The sequence below is a fragment of the Doryrhamphus excisus genome, linkage group LG1 (genome assembly GCF_037039965.1).
Source record: "Doryrhamphus excisus strain RoL-2023G ecotype Guam linkage group LG1, RoL_Dexc_Guam_v1.1, whole genome shotgun sequence".
Lineage (NCBI taxonomy): Eukaryota > Metazoa > Chordata > Actinopteri > Syngnathiformes > Syngnathidae > Doryrhamphus > Doryrhamphus excisus.
This window is the reverse complement of record NC_136357.1, coordinates 9,061,002-9,073,222: the sequence shown is the minus strand read 5'-3', so window position 1 is coordinate 9,073,222 and position 12,221 is coordinate 9,061,002. Positions and strand designations below refer to the sequence as shown.

Sequence of the window (12,221 nt, the reverse complement as noted above, 5' to 3'; positions counted from 1 at the left end):
TTCGGCTGTTTGTACCCATGATCTTGTTTGTGGATCGGTAAATTGAGAGCTTAGCCTTACGGCTCATCTGTTTCTTCACCATGACTGACAGATGCAGGCTGCTCATCGCTGCAGACGCCGCACCAATCTGCCTGTCAATCTTGTGATTCTGTTGCCCAAAATTTTAGTGTTGCCTTTACAGTCAGGTTTTTCCCAGTAACGTCATGCTAAATTAGCCTTTTTAGTAATAAAAATCCCATAATTCTAAATGTAGTGAAGGCTGCTGTTGGTGGGCGTATACATAGGGTGGACAAGTCTAACTAGGACTGGGTATTTGGTGGTATCATTTCTATGAAGAAGATTTTTCTCTTATAATATCATGAAAACTTCAACAGCTTGTTTGGGTGCCTCTTCTCAAAAAATGAGTAAACAAGATTCTCACATTTGGTGTTCATAAAAAGGCTCGAGGGACACATACTATTGTTATAACATCATTAATAAAAAGTAAATATTGCATAATAGGGGACCTTTTAATGGTTTTGGAACTTTGGTGGCCCCTATTATCAATAAAAGCTTCCATGAGAAGCTATTTAATCCACCCACAGTCAGGGTGGCTTTGGTAGAAGAGCAGAGAATTACTGCACAGGGACATTTAATTATTATGGAGGTTTTGTGACTTTAAAAATGAAAGCAAAACAGGAAAAACTCTATATGCAATTCATCTTTCTTTTAAAAGCAGAAGTGTAAAAGTTGGTATCTTCAAAGTCTGACTTTTGGAATTAGTTGAACGCAAAATTTCACACAAAAGCACAAGGCTTGCATGGGGGTCTGTATTTCCTGTATGTGGTCGTATGTGGCCACAGTTACACGTTGCTAAAAATAAGCTCACATTTAAGTTTTGCTATTGAGTGGCAATGTTTACACTTGTTGCACAGCTTCTGGGTGGTCACAGGTTATTGAATTATAGCATATATTATAGTATAATAATAATTTAGTTCAGTGGTGTGTATCACTTTAAAAACAACTAGCAGGGTGAGAGAGTCGAGGAGAGCAGGGGAATGTTTGTTTTTTTGGCGATTCAGACCAGAGAAGTGAGGCTTGAGTGTTTCAGCGGGAGAGAACGAGGGAAGGAAGAAGAGAGGGTCACCAGGGACCATTAGCAGTGTGGGACTGAGACAGCAGGACCTGCGGGGTTTGACCTTGAGGAAGCATCCCGGAGAGACAGGCAGGACAGGGCAGCCATATCTGGCTAATGTCCAAAAATGAACCGATTATATTCTCTAAGTGGTCTCAGGAGGAAATTAAAGGCTGATCATAGGCGCTCATTTCTGGGGCCATGGGGGATGCTACCTGAAGTAGTTCATCTGGGCATTTAAGGTCTTAAGACAGTGTGGCTATCTCACTTGTATGCAGAAGTAGTCCAGTCATGGAGAGTCTCTGGTCAAGTATAGATGATTCAGTCTGCACCCAGCAGCAGAGTCTACTCTGGACTCTCACCTCTACAGCTCTCCGACGTCTTGGTGTGCATGCAAGGAGTTTTCACGGTCCTCTGCATCTGTTGCACAGTCACGGGTGTGTTTCTAGGCCACTGTACCAGGTAGGACTTACCCCATGATAACCAAACAGACATGTGCAGTGTTTGTGATGCATTGTGCAGTAACTTGTGATGATGTCCTTCAGGCTGTAGACCACCATTAGGGGAAGGGTTACAGTAAGTCTACATTCATCACAATGAAAGAATTGGGTGTGATGTTGTGGCGGTGATTGTGATAGTGGTGCTCACAGTTTCAGAAATCAACTCTATCGTATGTATGAAGGTGAAAATCAGCTTTGTGTTATAGTGTGCATTCGTTTGTTGGTAATTGTTCTGCTCAGGATGCAGCGCTCTGACCAGGAAATTGTGTTGCTCGGAAGCCTCAGCACATAGGCTGCTTCGTGTTTCAGTCGGTATGTGAAAGGAAGATACACTACATACAAATTAAGCTGTTATTAGCTTTCACTGTGTCCCCATTGCCTTAAGTTAAAACAAATGCCCTGGTCACTTTTGATATCCTAAATGTACTTCATTTCATGTTTCATTAGTATTATTGATTTCATGCATCGTAAAAGCACATTTTGTCTCTTATTCCTAGCTGTGAATCAGCAAAATGGTTCCATCAGTATTCGCTTGCTGATATCTGAATCTGCACTCGGTGCTTTCATTGAGCGATTAGTATTCCCTGGATGTTTCTCTGCCCCTTTTGCAGCTGGGACCACCAGAACAAATCCAACACATAAAAAGAAAGAGAGCTGGCCTGTTTCTTAATGCACGGACAACACTCTACGGACAACAGATATTGTACAGTTCGATTCAGTTATTCTGCATGACCAAAGACCATCCTTACTTTTGTTTTTATTGTGCTTCCTTGGAACCACCTTGAAGCATCCTTAGGGAACAGCAACACAATTAAAGGAAACTGAACCAATGCAACAGGCCAGTTCCAAAACAAAACCATCTTGAACACCCCCTGCAGGTTTAGAGTGGGACTCATGCCTGAAAACTTAACACCTACCAAACATCCTCTTCTGAACAATATGCCCCCCCCTGGCCTGACTAAGTGGTGGAATCCAAGGCAAGCAGTGGGGGAGTGACGATGTGTCATATTGCAGGAAGGGGATATCTAAGCCTCACTGCTTTGCCTCTAAACATTGCTTCCGCTGATATTTTCAATACAATACCGAGACACACAATTGGCATGCACACTTGAATGCGTTAAGTGTGAGTCAATATGAATCATTCTTACATTAAAGGAATATTGCCTTATTGGGAGGTAAAGTGTTTGCTGAGTGTTATGCATACAGTCATGGAAAAAAATATTAGACCACTGTTCTATCTTCAGTTTATTGATCCATAATCCATAGCTCCATTATGCCTGGTGCAACAAAAGGTACATGTATTTGGGCAGATATGATGATAACAAATGTAGCTCATAAGAGTTTAATTTAAGAGCTGATCTCTAGCAACTTCCATGGTTTCTTGGTAATAACAAACATCACTTACGTTCTTACATCAATAGCTATAGCATTGCACTGTCATTGTTATATTTGCTCAAATTAGTTTTACCCAGCATTAAATGAACAAGATACTGAAGAAACAAAGGTGGGCTAATGTTTTTTTCCATTGCTTTCTTCAATATGCTACCTACTGTCAATGTCAAAGTGATTGTTTTCTGTTTAAGGTTCTTAACATGTCCTTAGTAGTCAAACAGTGTTTGTTTAAGTTGTTGGCATTTGTGGCAACAATATACTGTTGTTTGATCTTCTTGCCCCTCACGAGACAGCACTTCACTGTGTTCACACTTCCATATATCAGACTGAGTAATGTTGACTCAACAGTCTGCAGTCACACATTTTCCTCTGTGGAATGACCCATTAAATAGGGTTAGCATACAGACATGCGTCTGAGGGCAGTGTTCTACTTTGTACATGTTAAACAGTGTCTCTGGGTAATTGTTTGTCATTTCTGCCGTTGCTTTCCTTTCATATTGATTTCAGCTGTGTGCATTCCTGTTTTCCTTCCTTCCTTTTGTGACAACCCACCCTGTCCTAAAGGCAGGATATGTTTGGGAAACAACATGGATAATGACTGTAGCGATTGCAGGTGGCCTGGTTTCATCTGAGTTTCTGAATTTTGTATTTAATTATAAGCAAACTCACCCATCCATAAACTTGTCACATGCTGTCAGCACCCTGTCAAATAATTTCAGCCAACGTAAACATCCTAAATTCGGGGCTTTTAACATTAGCAGGCACAAATGTAAACACACAACTTACCTATTATGCTTTTTTTCACTTTTCTGACCTATAAATGTTGATAAAATGTTGTATTCTCATGTTGAAGTATGCCAAAGTTGCAAATAATGAGGTTTGTGCATTCGGAAGTGAGGCCTGAAGGAAGTTTGGGATGGCTCAAAACGCTTGGTTTCAGAGAGTTGTTTGAAACGCTGGATCCCTGTGACATCACAATGAATCAGACTTCCTTATATGGCGTTCCCAGATACAAGCTGTCGGCTTCCCTACCTATCTGAGTTCATACACGGGAAGTCAGGGGCCAACCAATGGCTCCAACCACTTTTCAAATAGCTTTCCAAAGGGTTTATACATTTATTATCAAATCTTATACAAACAAAATTAACAGTGGGGTTCGGCATTAGTCTGGAAGTCTTCGGGAACAATTGCGAGCGGGGCGTGCCTGGGGGCAGGCCATGGATGGAGAAAATTAAAACAGAGCTTAAAACAGACTTTGGGAAATCCAAGGAAATACAACTGGAATAGGTGCTGATTCTGGAAGATCTAGACAACTCTAGATCTCTATAGGAGTCCACAACTCATTACAAAGGGTCAAGAAATGAGCATAATAGGTCTCATTTAAACTTTTTTTAATGTAGATAAGTCCTCGTCCCATTTCCTAGTCCTAAAGTCCTATTTCTCTGAAATATTATTCACAAATCTGTCTAAATTTGGATGATTATTGCACAGGTGTGCCAGGCTCACCATAATGACCAATTGTTTTTTTCCTGAGGGAACAACATTGTCAGTAGCCGTGTCCTATGACAGAAAGCAGAGACACTGCAGTAGAAATATACAGTAAAGCAGACACCCATCCTCCTACTGTCTTGCTGTTAGTGTATTTTGTCTGTAGTCTGTTACATCCTCGTGTAGGCCTCCATGTGCTCCATCAAGTAATGTTGGATCTAAACAAGTGTGTTTCTTGGAAGAAGAGTCCAGTGTGACTGCCAGAGGCTCCCCCTCAAACTCTGCTAAATTCAAATGTATCATTATTTATCCTTTCATATTCTACATAGACATGACTAATCTTACCAAAGACACGCAAATATGTGATTCCTGCTAATTCCAGGCCTTTTCCCTCTGCAAAGTATTTACTGAGTTTGAAGTTAAACCTGTGACAGACATCCTTCTGAGGAATTTTGATCACTGTTCCAATCTGGCATCTGTCTTTGTTCACTTTGCCAAAAAAATCAGGATCCGTATGTGGGAAAATCTATTCCCGGAATACATTCATTTCCCATGAGTTTTAGAGTGTGGATTGGTCTTGGTTTCTGAATTTTCCCACCATTCTTTTTTGGAAGGGGTCATTTTCTAATTTGTTTGCAACTCGCTGGAGGCATGTTTGTTTTTTGATATTCCCGCTTCGGCACACAAAACATCACTGTGAAGAGAACGGTGGCTGAAGTCGTTGTATCTCTCCGCAGATAACATCTTATTTGCATAGTTTGCCTGGAAAACATTTCCACTTCTCCATGACCGAGTTGTGGACTGTTTTTGTGTGGAAAGGGAAACAAGTCACAGCACCAAACACAAAAAGGATTCTTCGAATCTTACCACAGTCTGCTAGATTAGGCCAAACACGTGCATGGTTATCATGTTACAGTCCATTCACCGGATTAATTACAGTGCACTCAGATTGGAAGCACACTCACGCTGGCTCATGTGTTCAACAGGCAGCCATTCTGACGGACTAATCTGATTTCAAGCAGTAAATTTCATGAGACCAGAGTATTTAAATTTATAGCATAGGAGGGCTACCAATGAATTCATTAAATATAATAGTATTCTTCTTGCCTTGTTGAAGACTAGTCTGATATTAAACATGATAAAAATGGTAAAATCTTGCTTGCTTCATAAATCCAAATGTCTCTGAGTCATAGCCAGAGCCACAACAGCCCCAACCGACTTTTTTTTTTTTTTTTTGGGTGGCGGTGGTTCTCTGTGGAGTCCTAGGTTTTAACTGTAGCATTAGTGATGGGGATAAAAGGGCTTATAATGTTTTAGGTTCAGAGGTTAGGGCCTCGAGTGTAGGATGGTAATCCCGGCGGATTATAAAGGCAATCTGGTGAATATCTGAGGAAATCCCACTGAAAGACTTTCAGATCCTCTGTTTGCATGGATATAATATCCCCTATCTGTTTACTGAACAGTGATTTTAACTTTTGGGGATAAAAGATGAATTGCCATTTACCTAAACTTAAATATAGAAGATCTAGAAACCTGACGATGAGGATCACAGTGTGATCATTTAACAATATGTTTATTATTGTGGTTCTAGTTGATGTAGAAGTGTCATACTCACAGATGTATACTCACAGTATACATACTCACAGAATATTTTGTGTGGCCAAATAAAGCAGCCAAAACAATAGTGTTTTTGTAAATGCCAAATTTCTTTACTGCAGGGGTGTGCAAAATGCCACAGGGGAGCCATTTGCACCTCTGCCTATTCTAAAAGTAAAATGAATTTGTTGTTAATTAGACACATTATTACGTATTACGTTACTTTATAACACAGCAGAGATGAGGGTGCCGAGGTTCTCATTGGGAGTGACCAGGATGGATAGGATCAGGAACGAGTACATCAGAGGGACATTACATGTTAGAGGCCTTGGAGATCAAGTCAGAGAGGCCAGACCGAGATGGTTCGGACATGTCCAAAGGCGAGATAGTGAATATATTGGTAGAATGATGCTGCCAGGTAGGAGGCGTAGAGGAAGACCAAAGAGGAGGTTTATGGATGTAGTGAAGGAGGACATGAGGGTAGCTGGTGTGAGAGAGACAGACACAGAAGACAGGGTTGGATGGAGGAGCTTGATTTGCTGTGGCGACCCCTGAAGGGAAAAGCCCAAAGAGAAAGAAGAAGACATTACTTTATAACACAATGCTAAAATATTGATGTTTTGTTTCGATACTTAAGCATATATTGACCTACACTGGATCAGTTTTACCATCTGTAATGCACAAAATGTATCAAAGTGGCCCACATCCTTCACTATACTATACACATACTATAGTATTAATGCAGAAGAGATAATCCTATTGCACACAGACATGTTCTTCACAAATAATTCAGACTGTTAGCAGCAGGGTAAAAAATGACCACAGTCATATGTAATGTGATTGATCAGGTGTTTTTATTTATTGAGCAAACGCTTTCCACCTCAGATCCTGGCTGCTGCTTGAGATGTAAAGGCCAAATGGCGGACATTCAATACATTTACAATGACAGGGTTCCCTTTGGAGTAGAACATGGCTCTGACCACACATCCTTGCCAAAGGGATCTCCCTATAGATGAGTCGGATCATTTTTCATTACGCAGGCTCAAAGGAATCAAGTGTGCTGACACAGAATGAGCCAAAGTGTGGGAGGGCGGATTCCCAATTGAATGCAGATTGTAGGTTTGAGTCTTTAGATTAGATGTAATGTCACTAATGTAGAGCATGCTCCTTTCTTAGTTATTACACAGATGTCAAAAGTAGTTAACTGCTGTTAAAATTAAACATAAAATTATAAAAACTTGGACTCATCTGACCTTTGAGAAATCTACAAAGGGATACAGTCATGCTTCTGCTTGAAATGTGAGCCTTTTCACAAAAAGGAAAAACTTACAAGGCATGGGCCAGTATGCCGGTTTTCAGGCTGGTGTTGGATACTCTTCTTCTGTACCTGTCTTCCTAATTAGAATGTTTTTTCTGTGAAGACCCTGAAGGACGAATACGCAAACATTACCCTTGCACACACAAGTGTTTGCAAAAATAAAAAATGTTAAAGATATGGATGCCTTTTTAATCCAAACACCTCTCCTGTCTCAACACCTCTTCTGTTCTGTCTCAGTGTAGATGTTAGAAAGGCCAGGAGCTGTGACATGCACACATGTGACTCCTGAAAGGCCTGCTTAATATTCAGCATACTTAATGATTAGAGTGTTTGGTATTCCAGCCCACTGCAGGGCAGTGCAGAGAGGCCACTGAAGTTAGATGTCCCTATGCTGCACAGTGCCCTTGAATTTGCAAAACAACACTTAATAAAAACAAAGGCAAGATCAAGATTTCTCAGTCAGTATGATTGAGTGAGTGTGCAGGCTTCCACCCAAAATGCACATTGAGCGATAACGGATGCAGAAACAAATACTGTATGGTCTTCCTGCATGCCTTTCAAGCAGTGTCAGTGAACAGTGGCTCACTGGGGTCTACAGTGATTTCTCATGGTGTAAAATATAAATGAAGAGGGAAGGTGTAAGCAGTAAAAGATCCTTCCCTTGTGAATGAGGCTCTCACACACTCACTGCCAACATGTATCCATGCAGATCAACCAGACATCAGACTCGGTTTCATTGATAAAAGTCATGACATCATACCTACCGTGTTTGTCTCGTGTTACTATTGGTTGCCTTTTCATCCGAGGAATGTCCTAGTCATGGCCTCCATCATCCATACCACTTAGCCTATGCTAGATGTATACCATGAATATTCAGTTCAGTATGATATGATCAGATATAGAGAGTACCACAACAACTGATTTGTACAAAACCAGTACCCTTCAGTCAGTGTACCAACAACTGTACGGTACAATTATGTCACTGTATTCTGTAGATTAGTCAAGAGGGAATACCATATTTCTTTGTTGATTTCATTGCCGAGGTACAGTACATGGCAAGTTCCAGTACCCACACTGTATCTGTAGTATGTGACCCAGTTTGTTCATCCTATTCTTGGCATCAGAAAGGGCAATATTTATAGGAAGTTGGCCTTATGGGAGATGTTTTTCTGCACCACTACGAAGTGCAAGGGAAACAAGGCCAAATCCAATGTACAGTATAGTACCTATAATCTACTTTCTATACCACTTACAATGTATTGTTCGTGGTGACTAGAGGGACTGGAGCCCAGATCTGATGTGCCAGTTTTATATATAATATATGTTTTATTTTTAGTGCATTTACGAAGCATTTATTTTCTATACCGTTTGTCCTCGCTAGTGTCGCGGGAGTATGCTGACATTGGTGGATAGGCAGGGTATTTTGGGGTGGATTTGGGTGGATATGACAGATGCAAATTGAACTTCAAGATGTAAAGCCACTTGATAGGTTTGTGGATTTAAACAGAATATATTGCAGGAACACCACAAACTATTTAAATGTGTTTAGTATCACAACCAGAAGTCACAATGCTTCATCGATGAGCTTAACTAGTGGTTGCAGTTCATAGAATTATAGGCAAAGTTGTCATTTTGAGAAAACGTGCCTTGTCTGGGAATGGAGCGTTCGAGTAAAACCAGAACAAAGAAGAATTCGCTCCAGAAATATCTCCCATTTGTTTGAAGTTCCACAGTGTGTTGCTGTTTTTTTTTTCTAAAAAAAAAGCCCTAACTGGAACCACATTTTGGCCTCAAAGTCAGACACGGGCGCGAGGGTGGAGCTCACAGACACACACAAAAACACACACATATATACACACTTGAACAAACACAACACGTCTCTCTTGGTCAGTTCTTTCTCAAGACATTCCTGTCTGCCTTTCCATGACCCTCCCTGCTTAGTTTCACTATGGTGCTTGAAGCCCTGGAGGAGAGGATGGGTATTGGCCCTGTTATTTACCCATCAGGACATGGATAATTATAACAATAAATAATAAGCTTTATTGTCATTGCAAGCGAGTACAATGAAACATATATGATGATGATATGATATGAGAGTGCTCTGGAGTCTACAGCGTCTGAAAAGTTAGGCCCCAAATGGATTCCTTCCGTTTGTCCGTACGTCGGCGGGAGCCGGAGCTGTACCGTACAGAGCTAGTGTGAGCGTGAAGATGAGACATTGCCTGAGTAAGACCGTGATTGCTCTCTAAGTGACAAGTTTAAGAGCTTTTGAGTGTAATCACCATAAATATGGCGGTAGCAGTGAAAGGGTGACACAGACATGAAAACAGACTGAAGTGCATGCGTGTGTGTCAAAGAAATTCTCCATCTTGCTTCAATTAGCATTCAGGCCTGTTTATATCAAATTGCACCCAATGTAGGTTATTTTTTGGAGGACACGCCATCCCCCTAACTCTTTGCACAACCCTAAAACCTGACTCTTGACCCGCCTTCTTTAATAGAAATACACGCCATCAGCACATCATTAGGACCACACCTCAGCACACTGGCTCCATAACAAGGCCCAGATTAGTCACACCTAGTGAAGTGTTTCCCCACATTGTGCTTTTTGGCAAACACCCTTTGGAGGTTACTAAAAGAAAGTTGATGGGTGTGAGCACAGTGTGATACATGAACATTGACATTTTGTCATATTCCTTTCTTGCCGTCTCATTTCTTTAGAGCTACCACCTAAATGGATAGTCACAAAGGTCTATTTGATTCATTTTTGCTGTCATAATTTATTATTGTTAATATTAATTTATATACTATTATATTATGTTATTATACTATATTATTAATTTGTTGAGCTTCATCATTACTACCAATTTGGAAAAAAAAGGAAATCCACCATTTCAGCTTCTCATATTCCAAACTAAATATAAACGTTGCTTTCATCCAATCCATCTTTGTCAATCTTACGCCATTTCCCCTCCATCTGTGTTCTATCCCCTTTTGCTTTTCCTTCTCTTGCAATGCTGAGGAAGCAACCAATGAAGGCAGATATGTATTTGACCGAGGGGAAGAAAAAAACATGAGGAACGGGTGTTTGTATGAAAGCCAGAAAAAGAGTCATCTGGAGATGTTTAAGTTGGACAGGCCAGTTTCCGGTGTCTGGGAGAGGCCAAAAATATCCAGAAACATAAAAATCCGGTAAGAACGTGGGGGAAAAGGATACACCTCCTTGTTATTACTCATGTGACCTTCTAGAATTCCGCAGAATTTGAGTGTTGTGTAACTGCAACAAATGTTTTTTATGAAACCTAATTAATAGAGCATAGAGCATAAACGGAGGACAATCCAGACCCAGATGTCTACTAATATACAGACTCAGACCTGCTTATTTAGAGAACCTTTGTGAGTGGCAGGCAAAGTAAGTGGAGAAAGAATTGGTTAAATGCCAACAATAACACAATGCATGCCATATATTAGTTTTAAGAAAAGCACAATGAAAAAATATATGACAATACAGTATATATTACAATCTACCCATTTAATTTCTACTAAGTTAAACTCTTCCGCACTCTATGTGCATGCTAGCAGCCCCGCCGCCACCCATTGAGACAAAGAGACTGACAAAAGAACTCACTCCATTCATGTTCTATGGAACAAATACGCCAAGTGAGTGAACTCTCTTCCTGCCACCTTGTAGACGGGATGATGTACTTTTCGGTATTACTCATAAAGGTAGCTAGTTAGTGTCTTTATTCATGCTTGCGAGCACTCATGGTTTCTACAGATAAATAAATATGAGGTTTTCACTGTGTTTGAAATCATGGGGGACAGAAAATAATTGAGAACCACTGATTTACACTGTAACTCTGTACTCGTCCAGCATAATGGATGCCATATATTACCTACAACAATGCATCAGTGGGGGACAACACAAACGTTAGCAACACTAGCACAGCTATGGGAGCAACAGGAACACATTTACAGCTCCCACATCTGTAGATGACTGACATATCATTGGAAGAGGTCCAGGCCTTGTTTTAAGACATGTAGGGGACACATTTTACTGAAATATTGTGTCATATAACATGCTTAAAAAGTCACATTTTCATAATTAGGGACCTTTTAAAGCTAAGACTACATTAGTAGTAGTCAAAATTGTCCCGAATATAGTAAGGCAGGTGGTTCCCATACTTAAAAAGTAGTAGACAAAGAAAGCTCTGCCTACACGTACAGTACAGCCTCTCCATTTGTCTATTTTTGGTACCAAAAACTGTACTGATTCTGTAAGGTTAACAACTTGTGGTTTCCACAGCTGCTGCTGCCACCAGTGTCAGGTGAACACAAGCTTCCAATTTGGGCTTCCAGAACACGAGCGCCGCTGCCTCTCACTAAAGGCCGGAAATCATTCAGGCAAGACCAACCTGAGCAAGGATATTTATGGGGATAGCAATCCAATTGGAACCCTCGTTTTCCTCCCTTGTGTACATGCGTAGATGCATGAAAACGAGGAGACAAATTATCTGGAATTGATACAAAGTGTGGAAAGTAGCCTGAACACTGTGATGTGAATGAATGCCATCACATGTTTTGACTGTAGACTGTTCGGTGCACATACGCGGATGTCAAGACGGAGAGTGAGAGGGGAGTTGTGATTCACATAGCAGATACAAAACACTTGTTTTACGCCGGACCAAGTATTTTACGCCATTATTGTAGTTTTCCAACACTAAAGTAAAATCCGAATGATCGGTTAAATATTCAACAGACGTCTGAGTATGAAGCAGTTTCTCCCCTGCGTGGTACCCCCCCTGCTGTTGCT

At 40.7% G+C, this 12,221-nt stretch overlaps 1 protein-coding gene across 12 annotated transcripts in view; it reads left to right on the top strand.

The window, feature by feature from the left end:
- The window catches only part of frmd4a (FERM domain containing 4A), an 84,145-nt gene that overhangs the window by 45,931 nt on the left and 25,993 nt on the right, over positions 1–12,221 (top strand). Inside the window, exon 1 of one of the 12 annotated variants that reach the window (XM_058074698.2) lies at positions 876–1,576. The exons of 10 other annotated variants lie outside the window; for them this stretch is intronic. In XM_058074698.2, coding sequence (XP_057930681.2) covers positions 1,406–1,576 — 171 coding nt within the window. In that variant the 5' untranslated portion in view covers positions 876–1,405. Of the gene's footprint in view, positions 1–875; positions 1,577–12,221 lie in introns of those variants that run through there. One more of the 12 variants, XM_078789573.1, reaches the window with a different exon arrangement.